The sequence below is a fragment of the Acomys minous genome (assembly GCF_964271855.1).
Source record: "Acomys minous genome assembly, chromosome: 5".
NCBI lineage: Eukaryota > Metazoa > Chordata > Mammalia > Rodentia > Muridae > Acomys > Acomys minous.
Genome location: NC_140494.1, coordinates 96,834,716 through 96,848,677, shown reverse-complemented (window position 1 = coordinate 96,848,677; position 13,962 = coordinate 96,834,716). Strand labels below are relative to the sequence as shown.

The following is a 13,962-nucleotide window of genomic DNA, read 5'->3' as shown; positions in this document are numbered from 1 at the left end:
TGACCACTGCATAACAGTCCAGGCGATTTGTAGCAAGCTGCTTAATCAGTTGTGTTAGCTAGGTTTTTTGCGATACATACTTTCTTCAGAGGAGAGTGGTATTGAGCAAAATATAAATGCTATGTAGTGTTTTGGGGGAGGTAAGCTGGATGCAACAATACTAGTCTTAACACTATGCCTGACTCTTCCTATATATCGAAACATGAAAATCCAACAGATTGTAACTAATGGGATTATTGTTTTAAAGTCTATAGGCATGTGCAGAGTATAATCAGAGGCAACTACACATTAGAAATGGGCTAAGTTGAGTGCATGTAGCTCTGTTTCATAACATGCATTGATAGACTCTCAACAAAAGGCCTATGTGACCTTTTCTTTTTTTGTTTTTTTCTTTCTTTTTTTCCCCCCTCTCCTGAGACAGGGTTTCTCTGTGTAGCCTTGGCTGTCCTGGACTCACTCTGTAGACCAGGCTGCCCTCAAACTTACAGAGATGCACCTGCCTCTGCCTCCCTGAGTACTGAGATTACAGGCGTTATTTTCTTTTCGTGTAGTAAAAAAGCCTTGACCTAGAAGGGCATGGTGCTTGGTAGTGTCACTCACAGGTATTTGGTTGGTATGAAAGAAAACACTGTAACTTTACCTATTCATCTTGGGTTCTAACATTTAGAACATTTAAACTTACCATTTTATCTCCTAGACTTTAAGTCATTGAGTCAGAAAATATTTGAACATTTATTCTGTTGTGTAAAACACTGTAATAGAAACTCACCTAGGAAGAAGATGATAGAACAACTCCTCCTCCTGAAAGAAGAGTTATTCTTGTGGGAGAGACCAGTAATGGAAAGTGTTAAAAGATACTACTAAGGGTCAAAGTATAGCAGAGGCACTTAGAGAAGGAGGGAGGGCAGGCAGCCTCCTAGTAGGAGGCTCAGTAAGTGGACAGGGGGCTGGATGAAGAGCTGATGGTGGGTGGAACCAGGACTTTATAACCATGATGGTGAGAAGTTATGGAATGCTTTTATTTAACCCAATTTGTTTTGAGATAAGAAACACTAGTTTCTTGCCCCCAAATACTAGTACCTCTGAGTCTCTTGACAGAAAGAGTCCTTCTCTTAAGAATCCATCCTTGGAACCAAAAAAAAGGGGGGGAGGGGACACCTGGCTGGACACTTTAATACCTCATGGATCTCATGAGATCCAGGGCAGCCTGGTCTACAGGCTGCATTCCAGGACCTCCAAGATTACACAGAGAAGCCTGTCCTGGTGGTGGTGGTGGTGGGGAACCACCCTTGCCTGTAGTGATGACTCAGTGGACGAAGTGTTTGTTTTGTAAGCATGAGGATCAGTCTTAAGATCCCCAGAGCCCATGTAAGTCTGTAATCCTGCCATACCCACAGCGAGACAGGAGACAGACAGAATCACTGAAAGCTCTGGCATTGCAGCAGTAAACGGGTGACACTATATCAAAACAAGGTGGAAAGTGAGGCCAACACTTGAGGTTGTCCTCTGACCTCCAGACCCACACCGCAACACACCCATGCCTGTTCTGTCACACTCATGCACAGACATTAACAAAATAATACATTTGCACTTAAGCATGATGGTTCATGTCTGATCCCAGCACTTGGGAGGCTGAGATAGTTGAACTGTTCAAGGCTAGCCTGGTATGTATAAGAAAACATGTATAGTCTAAAACAAAATAAAAAGAATCTATCCTTAAAAATTTGCTTACATCTCTAGGTATTTGAGTTGCAAAAATAAGGTTACTTGGGGATAGGGTGAGAACTCAGTTGGTAAAGTGATTGCCATGCAAGCATAAAGTCCTGCCTTCAATTCCCATCAACCACATAAAAAGCATCATTTAAATCAGACATGGTGGTGCATGCGTGCCTTTAATCCCAGCTCTTGGGAGGCAAAGGCAGGTGGATCATTGTGAGTTTGAGGCCAGTCTGGTCTACAAAGTGAGTCTAGAACAGCCAAGGCTACACAGAGAAACTCTGTCTCAACTCTCCCCCCAAAAGCATCATTTAAAATCCCAGCACTAAGAAGGCAGAGATGACTTATTGAGCCAGTCAGCTCAGCTGAACCACAGGTCCTGGTGAGAAACTTTATCTGAAAGAACAAGGTGAGTAGATTGAGGAACAACACCTGAGATTGACTACTGACCTTCATGTGAGTATGCACACACTCATACATGTACACACATGCAAACAAAACAAAAAACATATGCCCTCCACAAATAACAAGTACAGTGATTTAGGTGTACAATGTTCATTTAGTGACAGATGATGTTCTTCATACCTTAAATCTGCTGCTTTTATCTACTGAATCAAAGTACTTTAGCTCCTGTGACCATTTAAGGTATCTGAAAATGATTGCGGGTATTGGTTTGCTTGTGTACATAATTTTTCTATTTGTTCCACTTAAAAATAAAAATACCCTTCTGCGATGTTCGCTGCATTAAAATTAGTAATAGATTCTAAATCTTTGATCCTCCGCCCCCTCCCACACACACACACTTTGAGATGGGGGGATATCTCTCTGTTGTCCAGGTTGATGTCAGACCCCTTGGCTTAAGTGATCCTCCAAGCACCTGTAACTATAGACACCTGCTAATATTGCCTGTTTAGAAGAGGAAATACTTTTTCTGATTCATAAGAAATCCCTGTCATTACAACCACGAGCACCTTCTTTCATCTGGTAGTTCTCTTGATAAACATGTGAGTGGTTTCTGTGCACAGGCACTGTTCCATGACGTATCCAGGAGCTAAACAGACAGAAAGAAGTCCCTGTCTTCGAGGATCTTTACCTTCCTGTGGGAGGAATCGTGTAATAGACAGAAGTGTGACTACATTTCACTAATGGGTAGGTGAGTTAGAGGAGTGAATAATAGCACAGGATGAGAATGTCCACCAATTCTATTTTCTTATTTATCCATTCAAGACAGGGTCTCTTTGTGTAGCCTTTGCTGTTCTGGATTCGCTTTGTAGACCGGGCTGGCCTTGGACTCACAAAGATCTACCTGCCTCTGCCTCCCTCAGTGCATATATGCTTATAGAAGCCAGAGGACCTTGGCTGTCATTTTTCAGCCAAGTCTTTGTGCTTGGTTTTTTTTTTTTTTAAGCAAGGTTTCTCTTTAGCTTGGTACTTGCCAAACAGTGTAGGCTAACTGGCCAGCAAACCACAGTGGTCTGCTGCTTTCCATCTCTCCAGTCCTGGGATTATTATACCCCATATACCTGGGATTGTATACCACAATACCCTGCTTCCCCCACACTCCTTGGTTTTTCCGAGACAGGGTTTCTCTCTATAACCCTGGCTATCCTGGACTCACTTTGGAGGTTGGCCTCACTTTTGAGGTTGGCCTTGAACTCACACAGATTCACCTGCCTCTGCCTCCGGAATGCTGGGATTAAAGGCCTGTGCCACCGTGCCCAGTTGTACCCTGCTTTTTTAAAAAGTGGGCTCCGGAAGATTGTAATAAGGACTTTGTGCATGCAAGGGAAGCCTTTATCAACTGAGCTATCACTTTGGCCTTATAATTTAAAATAATTGATAAAGTGACTGGAGAGATGGCCCAGTGGTTAAGAACACTGATTACTCATATAGAGGACCTAGGTTCAATTCCCAGCACATACATGGCAGTTACAACTGTTTCCAGACCCAGGAAATCAGACACCCTCTGGCTTCTGAGAGCACAGCACATAAATGATGCTCAGATATGCATGCAGGCAAAACACCCATATACATAAAATACATTCAGTATCATGAGCCTGAAATTTCAATATGACTTATTTGGGGCTTGAGTGAAATGACTTACTAGAATTTGGGGGTTTGCCTGGTAGTTCTTAAGGTCTTTCAGAGCCGTTGCCAGTAATGAGGCTCTTTTCACAATGGATATGAGTGAATGTTGGTAAAAGAATAATAACATTAAACTAGCATGTTACCAGTGACAAGTTTTCAAGAAATGAGTTTGTTGTAGACAGTATCTGACAAAAGTCAAAGGTTTCCAGCAGGCATGCTTAAGAATAATGGTAGGAGCTCAGATTAACCATGGGTAGAGGAAATGTTTTAAGCCTGGCTTGGAGAGAGGCTCAAGTCCCTGCTCAGCTGGACATTGCTCCTGTCTCCGTGTGAGTCTTAGTGGGACGCAGCGAGCCTGCTCTGCACACTAGAGGAAAGGCTGCAGTCCACATCGTGGGCAGGATTCATCCACTATCCAGGCACCATTTTATATTGAATGTGTTCACCTCAACAAGCTTGTGGAATGTTCCTTTGTAGTACCTCACTTAACTGGGCATCGTTTCTGTCCTCTCTTCCCCTACAGCTGCTAAACCACAGATGTGTTGGAATTAGTCCAAAAGCTACAATTAGGGGAGCTTGGGTATTTCTCAAGTTGTTTCCCTTAAAAAAATAATAAAAAGTTAACCCTTTTTTGTGGGGTTTTTTTTTTTTTTGCTGCAAAAGAAAAGGTGTTCTTTATTCCAGTTACTGTTTCATCTTTCATAAACAAAGATGGAGAATCTTGCTGCAAGACATGTGCCAGTCTTTTACACTAGTTATTTGTAAATCCTTTGCTTTCTGGAAAAAAAGTAAGTTGCACTTTCCCACCACTTGACTTATTCCATCTGCCCATCTACCGCATGGTGCTCTTCCAACTTCCCTGCAGCCTGCGGCTTGGCTGAGTTGGCTGTGCGCGTGCTGGAAGCCTGAGAAAAGGAGGAAGCAGCTGGGAGACCCACCTGACTGCTGAGTGCAGAAAAGAGCCGGAGTTTGCTCTCTGCGCTGCCTCCAAGATTCTGGGAAAGCAAGAACTGCTGGGCTTCTGCTGGTTTCAGGTCCCAGCTCTGCTATTAGCTGCCAACCTAGCCATCTTCCAGATAATCACTTCCTTTTCTCTCCCTCTCTTTCCCTCCTTACTTCAGGGGTTTTCTCAGAAAGCTATCTTGCATCTCCAACCCTTATTTCCTTCCAGGATGAAAGGTTTCAAAGAATAAATGCTCTGTCTTATTAAATTTTTTTAATAGAGGGTCTTGTGTGGGCCACATTGGCCTCAAACTCTCTATGTAGCTGAAACTGGCCTTGAACTCATGATCCTTCTGTCTCTACCACTCAAGATCTTGGGTTAGAAGCCCGCTAAGTGTTCTCTCTCATTTGAAATTTTTGGCCTGAAAGTTTTGTTAACAGCATCCCTCTCACTTTTTTCAGTGTTCACTGAGCATCTGACTTTGATTTCGATATATTTTGTTAGCAGTCATTGGAGCAGTGAGGACACTGCCACAGGAAGTGCCTCTGTTCACTTGTGGCAGAGAAGGGGTTGCCACTTAACTCTACATAGCTGCTGCATTCTGCATGGCTCCAGGGATCGACCTGGCTAGGGCAGAAAGGAAATGAAGAAAGGATAGACACACAGAAAGAGAAGCTGGGACTCGATGGCCTAGGCTCTCTGGAGAAGCCAAAGCCAGCTCCTCACCCCCGTGCTCAGTATGTTTATTATCTCACTGTGAACAGGGAGGGAGGGTTATCCCATACAGCTGAACAAGGAGGGAAGCGTAGTTGGTCTCAGTTGGAGCAGTCTGTAGGAGAGAGGTCTTCAGGCCATAAACATCTGACAGCAGAAAGCTACAGTGGACATTTTCTGCATGTGCTGTGAACATCTTTGCCATTGAGCCTCACCTGGGGAAGGCTTGTCTTCTGACATTGGGGTCCACGACCAGTACATGGCGTGACTAAGCCAGTGTCTACAACTCACATTCACTCAAGACTTCACTCACTTTTTACACATAGCAAATCCACTGAAGTGAAAGCTCAAATAGTAGTCACACAGCAAAATTCATATGTGAGCTGGCTAGTGAATGCCTGTTAGGAATTCCGTACCAGATTTCCATACTCACCTTTGAGGCTCTTTAGCAGCCCTGCACATTGTTTAGGATAAATGCTAAGCGGGATCCTCCCACCCTGAAAACAGTACCCTAGAATGAATGAGATACGATCTAATAACATAATCACTGTGGTATATACTTGGACATAGCTCATGTCCTTGACTGAGGGCAAAATATTAGTCCATTCAAAAACAAGGAGGAATAGCTGTGACTAAGACATAAAGAATTACTTTTCATTCAGCTTCTCAGTAACAGGACCTAAAACATTCCAGTCGGAGCCTGTTGTGGGTGTTTAGTTTTCTCAAACTACAGCAGCTGAAGAAAGCATTGAGAAAGGCTCTATAGAGAAAAGCAGCCGGGATTCACCGGTGGTCAGGGTGAGAATGCAGCAGGGTTGATGATGCATTTTCCCAGAGAAAAAGGGGGGAACTAGTCTAGAGTTTGGCTGGTGGTTTGCGATGGTGAGGGGTGTGTAATAGCTCTTCCAACTTCCAAACTGAGTAGGCTGCGAGAGCACACACCTCTGCCCTGAGTAACTGTGAAGTAAATATGCTTGCTACAATGGTAGCACTTTAAAAAACAACTTTGGACTAAAGGAAATATTTTAAAGCTGAAAACTGAGAAGTTGGAGAACATTTTAATTAGCAGTAGTGTAGCGAGCACGGCATTGCAAGCAGAGCTGCTGTGGTTTGAAATCGTGGACTACTAAGAACCAAACATTTTGTGTCACAGTTTTCTCATATGTAAAGTTGGTTAATAATGCAAGTTGAGACTCCTTTATCTGAAATGTTTGAGACCAGAAGTATTTCGGGTATGGGGTTTTGTTTTGTTTTGTTTAATATTTGGGTTTATATAATGAAGTGTCTTGGAAATGAGACCCTAGTCTAAAACACGGTATTATTTTTATGTGCATATAGACTGATGGTGTTGTATAGACTGATGGTGTTGTATAGACTGATGGTGTTGTATAGACTGATGGCGGTGGATAGACTGATGGCGGTGGATAGACTGATGGCGGTGGATAGACTGATGGCGGTGGATAGACTGATGGCGGTGGATAGACTGATGGCGGTGGATAGACTGATGGCGGTGGATAGACTGATGGCGGTGGATAGACTGATGGCGGTAGATAGACTGATGGTGGTGGATAGAATATTTTTAGTGAGCCTGCATTTTTACTGTAACAGGTTGTCAGGTGTGGAATTTTGTACTTGATGGCATTTTATCAGGGGTCCAAATGTTTTCAATTTTAGAACATTTTAGATTTTGGATTTTCAGGTAAGAGTTGTTGAATCTATAATACCCAATAAGGTTGTAGGAATTAAATGAGCTAATATTTACAAATCGTACATGACCTGTGTGATAGGTACTATGACTTTTTAAACTTTTTGGTTTTACTGTTGTTGTTTTGGTTTTTTGAGGCAGGGTTTCTCTGTGTAACCCTGACTGTCCTGGAACTCTCTCTGTAGAAAAGGCTGGCCTCAAATTCAAAGAGATCCGCCTGACTCTGTGCCACGAGAGCTGTGCTACCACTGCCCAGGAGTTTGTAAATTTGCTTTTGTTTTTTGTTTGTTTCAAGATAGGGTTTCTCTGGGTAGCCCTGGCTGTCCTGGAACTTGCTCTGTAGACCAGGCTGGCCTTGAACTCAGAGTTCTGCCTGCCTCTGCCTCCTGAATACTGAGATTAAAAGCCTGCCTCACCACTGTCTGGCTAATTTTTAAATTTAAACAAAACTGGCTTAGTATTTGAATTAAGTACTAAAATCTGAATATTCCAGGATTCAAAACTTACATTAAGTTCCATTTACTACACATTGTCAGTGCACAATGGTTTTACTTGTGTTTAAGTAACAGGTTTCTACAACCATGTTTATGAGGGGTGAGAGAGCATAAATATATTTGCCTTCCTTAGTGTTATTTTAAATCATATTCCGAAACAGAGAGATTGTGGTTTGTGTGAAAGAAATAATCTTTTTAAGAATTGCTGGTTCTCCATAAAACATGTTAGGCAGAATTTGATGAAAACATTTCAGTAATGGTCAAATCCTGGCTGTCAGCAAATGAAAGCTTCTAGACTCTAAGAAACGGAACACACTTGGAGAAGGCAGCCGACAGTGTGCACCTCCTGTGCGCCCATCACTCACAGAGGCTCTGGGGTCTAGAAAGACCAAGCTTGACCTTATTTAGCTGTCCCCAGAGATTCTGTTCTCAGGAAACAGGTACTTTTGTTTAAGGTTGACTTTAGTTTTAAGAATTTACAGTGCCTTTTAACAGTCACATCAGATGATTAAGTTCAGGCCAGATTTTCCAACTTTGGTGATTGACCTGTGTTCCCAAGTCTTGTTTTCTTGAGATCAGAATGAAAGATTTGACTAGAAAGGTGATCTGTGTCGTAACTCTTGGGATATTATGACCTCTAGTTCCCTGATGGCTATAATATCAAAGGAAAGATCACTGTGTGAAATGGAAGATGGGGGTAAGGAGCTGAGCCTTCTTTTCACAAGGAAAATTCAACACACAGCTTTAATAAATGGTGAACTCTCTAATAGTAAAGTCCTGATAGCAACAGAGGTGCATGACAACATCCGGAGCTCTTCCCCTATTCTCTTCCACATTGTTAGTGGTGAAATTTACTGCTGGGCCAGTGAGTTTGATCCCTGGCATCCGTGTGGTGGAAGAGCCACACCCTGAAAGTACTCTCTGATCTCCACACGCACTGAGACACACCAATATATACATGCAGACTCACACACAAGCACACATCTTTTTTTTTTAAGTTGCAAGTGTCAGTCTTTAAATGTGACTAGTTTACTAAAGTTAAAACTTCCGTTGTAGTTCTTACTCTAATCTTCGGTGAGTCTTGTATTGGTGTTTGTTGTCTTTCACAGTCTTTGCTAGTACCCCTGCCGCTTTATCACAGTGGCCTGATTAAAATTTCTTCCTTGTTTGGAGAGACAGGTCTGCAGCCTGTGAGGACAGTGTTTAACAACAAAGAATGTCTAACATTGAGCACACTGTATTGCCAAGTGTAGGTGGGTAATTAAGCACTGTTAGCACACTCATCTGTGGGTTTTAATGTCCTCAATGGTTCCTAGGCCCCTTATGTAAGTCCACAGAGTGATGTCACATGAGTTGACAATGCTGCTTTTGGTGGGAGATGGTGGTATGGGGTTCTTAGGAGCAGAAGTAGTATGGGAATGTGGAGTGCTGATACACAGTTGTAATTTCAAGACAACTTTCCTTGGGTTAATTTCACTTCTTAAGTTTGATGTGCTTGTTAGTTAATAGATTTCTGCTAAGCAGGAAAAAACCCACAATACCCTAATGGGTATATGGCTTATTAAAATGCTTAATGTATGTGCTGTTATAAATGGTGTGCTTTACAGATCTAATCATGGTACATGATGTTTAATCTATTTTAGAAACTGGATGGCTTCTACAGGGAGCCAGGCCTCTGATATAGACAAGATTTCCTTCAATGATGGCGAACCCCCCACCAAAAAGCCCAGGTAAACAAGAGAAAGGGAATCAGAGGAACAGAAAGTCACCATCAGTGGGAGGTGCTTACCCTGCATTGTAGGTGTGTCACTAATTAACATGACCTTCATTTAAAGACTAAATTATTTTTACTTTGGGTTTAATTTTTTATCAAGGTAATATATGCATAGTTTTAAAATTTGTTACTTTAAAGCTCATAACACCCTACTCCTCAGTGATAACCATTTTCTGTTTCCTCTACTCTTGACATATGTTTTGTTTTGTTTTTGACTGTGAGACTAGGTCTTGCTACATAGCCCAGGCTGGCCTAGAACTCTTGCCTCAGGCTTCGGATGCTGAGACTGCAGCCATGCGCCTGACAGCACACACTTAAATGTTGTGTGCACTGCTACATACTCTCTCTGGTAATAGAAAATAAGGACTCCATTTGTTTTCCTGGTTCTCCTCCCTGTATTGCTGCTACTCAAGAGGCTTCACCTCTATCTTTCCATATGCTTATTTCAATATTTGACCAGCAGATTCTCAATATTTACATTATTGTGTCTTTATAAATAGTATTAGGGCTGGAGAGATGGCTCAGAGGTTAAGAGCACTGACTGCTCTTCCAAAGGTCATGAGTTCAATTCCCATTAACCACATGTTGGCTCACAACCATCATAATTAGATCTATATACATAATAAATACATCTTAAAAAAATAAATAGTATTAATAAGCCCAGCATGATACTTTTAATCCCAGCATTCAGGAGACAGAGAGAGGCAGGCAGATCCCTGTGAGTTTGAGGCCAGCCTAGTCTATATAACAAGTTCCAGGACAGCCAGAGCTGCATAATGAGACCCTGTCTTGAAAATCAAAACAAAACAAACCATAAATAGTACTAGTAGCCCAGCCTAAATTATTGTGATTATATTTCCTTTTATGCCTTCTTTTTTAACCTTCATATTACTAAAAGTTGTCTTGGGGTTTTTGTTTTGTTTTCTGTGTCCTTTCCCCTTCAAACATTAGCAAAAGAATTAATCTGTCCTATGCTGGAAGAGGTTTAGAAACTGGATAGTTTAGTTGATTTCATGGATTCTTACCTCTAGACTCAACCATGCTAGTCTCCTGCCTTTTGTTTTAATGTACTCCATGTTGCTGAAGCATGCTCTCAGCTATCTTCCTTAGTAAGAATACATAGAAAAACTATTGTCAGAGATGCTAAATGTCTTCATCGTGTCCTTACATTGATTTAATCATATGGTTGAGAGTAGATTGTTAGGAAGGGAAACATTTTTTTTCTTAGAATTTTGATAGTTCCTCTCATTTCTTTGGTAACAGAAAAATATCCTCGACTTAAAAGAGGAAATGGTGGGGGCTGGAGAGATGTCGCAGAGGTTAAGACAACTGCTTGCTCTTCCAAAGGTCCTGAGTTCAGTTCCCAGCAACCACATGGTGGCTCACAACCATCTATAATGAGATCTGATGCCCTCTTCTGGTATACATGCAGACAAAACAGTATGTATAGAATAAATAAATCTTTAAAAAATAAAAAAATAAAAGAGGAAATGGTGATTTGGTCCCAGTTTCAGAGATTTTTAGCTTATGGTCTGCTGGCTCCATTGCTTTTAGAGTATTATATCGTGAGGTAGGATATCATTCAAGGACACGTAGAACAGAGTTGCCCACCATTTGACTGCTGGGAATTGGAACCGGGAAGAAGGTGCCAGAGACCAGATAATGTTCTTCAGGTCCCACCTTTGAGATTACCTCCAAGTAGGCCCTCCTATCGTGAACCCACCCATCAGTGGACTAGCCATTGATAAGTGAACCCACCCATCAGTGGACTAGCCATTGATAAGTGAACCCACCCATCAGTGGACTAGCCATTGATAAGTGAACCCACCCATCAGTGGACTAGCCATTGATAAGGTAAGAACCCTGGATCAGGTCACCTTCTAGAACCTCGCCCCAAACGCAGCTGCATTGGGAACCAAACCTGTGCTTGAACCTTGCCAGAGTGTGTTCCAGACCCAAATCAAAATACCAGTTTTTTAATGGTGTGATCTCTTTTGCCTTTGCTCACTAGAACCTTACAAAAATCATATCATTCTTAATAACAAAAAATTGTGTAATACCATATCTTCTTGTCAAAACAAAATACTATGGCATCTACAAACTACTTCCTAGTAACTTCATTTTGAATTGTCTTGTGTTAACCGGATGTTAAACTTCCACAAAGATTCTTCTGTCTTCGTGTCATCCTTGTTGTTCAGATGTTGAGCCTTCTGTCGTTAGTGTGTTCCTCTTTCCCCACCTCTCTTCTGCTTGGTGGTGACAAGGTCTTTGTATGTGACTCATCCTGAACTCCAGCTCTCTCCTGCATCAGCCTCCTGAGTATTTGGATTACAAGCATGTACCTCTGTACCTGGCCCAGAGGTTTTGTTTGTCTATTTTCAGTTTTGTTTTCTTAAAGTTCTCGGGGTTTTTTTCTTACATATTTTAAAGTTTTTTTGTTACATTTTTCATTTTCTTTAATTTTCTTGTTGCTGTTTTGTTTTTTGAAGACTGTTTGTCACCCTGTAGCCCAAGGCAGGTTTGCAAGTATGATCTTCCTGCCTTAACCTCCTGAGTAATTTCCTCTCTACCTGCTAGCTTGTTTGTATGTACCTGTTATTGTGTGGGCCTTTTGCAAATAAAATGACCAAAGTTTGTTCATATTTAAGCTACTGAGAAGCAGTGAGGAGTCTTTGTGACAATGGATATTAGCCAGGGTTCTATAGAGGAACAGAACTGACAGAATTACCTACGTCTGTGGTGTGGGGAGGCTGTTAGATTGGCGTACGTGGTGTGATCTGGGTAGTCCAGCAGTGCAGAGGCTAAGAACCCAGTAGTTTCCCAGCAGTCCCAGTCTGGTGGTGAAGGCCTGAGGGACTCCTGGAAAAACATGGGTCTTCAGTCCACATTGGAAGTCAGAAGCGGCTGGGTTCTGCTGTCAGTGAAGAAGTGCCGCAGTGACTTGTCAGCGGGCGGGAAGGCAATGCCAGCCTCCTTTTTTAAATCTGGCTGCCACCAGAAGGTGCCACCCACATTTAAGGTTGGTCTTCCCACTTTGAATAACCTGATCAAGAAGATTCCAGCGGCTTTTCTCCTAGTTGCTTCCAGATTCTGCTAGGTTGGTAACCAGTAATCATCATCACAATATGCTGATGAGTTTCCTCGGAACATTAAGCCTGGAGCAAATTCAGCAGTTGACCTCTAACTACTCTAAGGCTGTGGGTCTCTTCTGCCATCATGGCCCTCTTCCCAAAGAGAACTCCTCCCATCCCTGAATGCATGGGGACTGGGTACAGAGACAAGGGTAACCCCTAGTGTCTGGGAGTCTTAGATTTCATACAGATTCTCCCTTAATCCCTCCCACCTGGCACAGTGCACAGTGTTCTCAAACGCAGAGTCCTCTGGCTGACTTTGTGCAGACAGACTTGCAGTTGAGTTTTAGTGCCACCTGCCTACCTGTGAGCATGTGCCTGAGCTTCTACTTAGGAAATTAGGTTTTATTCTGGAACTTCTAAAATTATGTTGCCTTCTTATGTCTGCTGTCTGCTGTTGTCTTGTCCTACCCTACTCTGCTGTGGCAGGAAGTTACTGCCCAACACTGCTACCAATAGCCTGAGGCCTTATACTTTAGAGACCTCCGTACAGGTAAAGCTGCAGAGAGGATTTCAGGGCAATCAAAGCTATTGAGCTTATTAAGAAGGGCACAGTACATGGTTTTAGTTTAGTATGAGGCTTACAAGAGAGACTGCTTAGGGAAAGGGCAGTACTCGCTTGAGAACTGTGCTGAGATGTCTTTATAATAGCTGTTCATACGATTCTGTGGCTTTTAATGTTATATTTCTCAGAGTATAATTGACAACAGGGACTAAAGATTACTTAAAGCTTAAAAATTAGTAAAGTTTGAGCCGAGTGAGGTGGTGTATGCCCCCAATTCCCACACGTGTGAGATGGAGGCAGGAGAACCAGGAGTTAAGGGACTCCCAAGCTACCTGAGATGCTATCTTAAAAGCACAAATATATGTGTATGTGTATATGTAGATAGATAGATACACAGATCCACACAAACATACATACATACACACTCTATTAAAAATGAACTGATTTTACTTCTCTTATTGAACTTCCTTATTTTTATATGCAGTGGTGTTTGACCTGCATGTATGTCTGGGCAAGGGTAGCAGATCCTCTGGAATTGGAGTTACAGTTGTGAGCTGCCATGTGAGTGCTGGAAATTGAACCAGGGTCTTTAGAAGAGCAGCCAGTGTTCTTAACTGCTGAGCCATCTCTCCATTCCCCTGAACTTCCTTTTATAAATGAGCTTGTAAGGTAATTTTATGAAGTGATTTGTCTAGATTTAAGTATGGGGGAGGCATATAATTAGTATCTAAATTCAAGATTATAAACCCCCTAATTTAAGTGTATAGTTCATTTGTTGTTTTTAACATCCTTGTTTGACATATCTTTTAGAAAAGAGAATATTGTATTTATAGGGAATCTTGGCTTTGTCATTTGTGACCAAGTTTCTGATACCCAGCCTGATTCTTAACTG

At 42.0% G+C, this 13,962-nt stretch overlaps 1 protein-coding gene across 5 annotated transcripts in view; it reads left to right on the top strand.

The window, feature by feature from the left end:
* The window catches only part of FAM118B (family with sequence similarity 118 member B), a 47,035-nt gene that overhangs the window by 13,476 nt on the left and 19,597 nt on the right, over positions 1-13,962 (top strand). For all 5 annotated transcript variants that reach the window (XM_084782610.1, XM_084782609.1, XM_084782608.1 and 2 more), the window contains exon 2: positions 9,304-9,390. In XM_084782610.1, coding sequence (XP_084638736.1) covers positions 9,311-9,390 — 80 coding nt within the window. In that variant the 5' untranslated portion in view covers positions 9,304-9,310. The remainder of the gene's footprint in view (positions 1-9,303; positions 9,391-13,962) is intronic.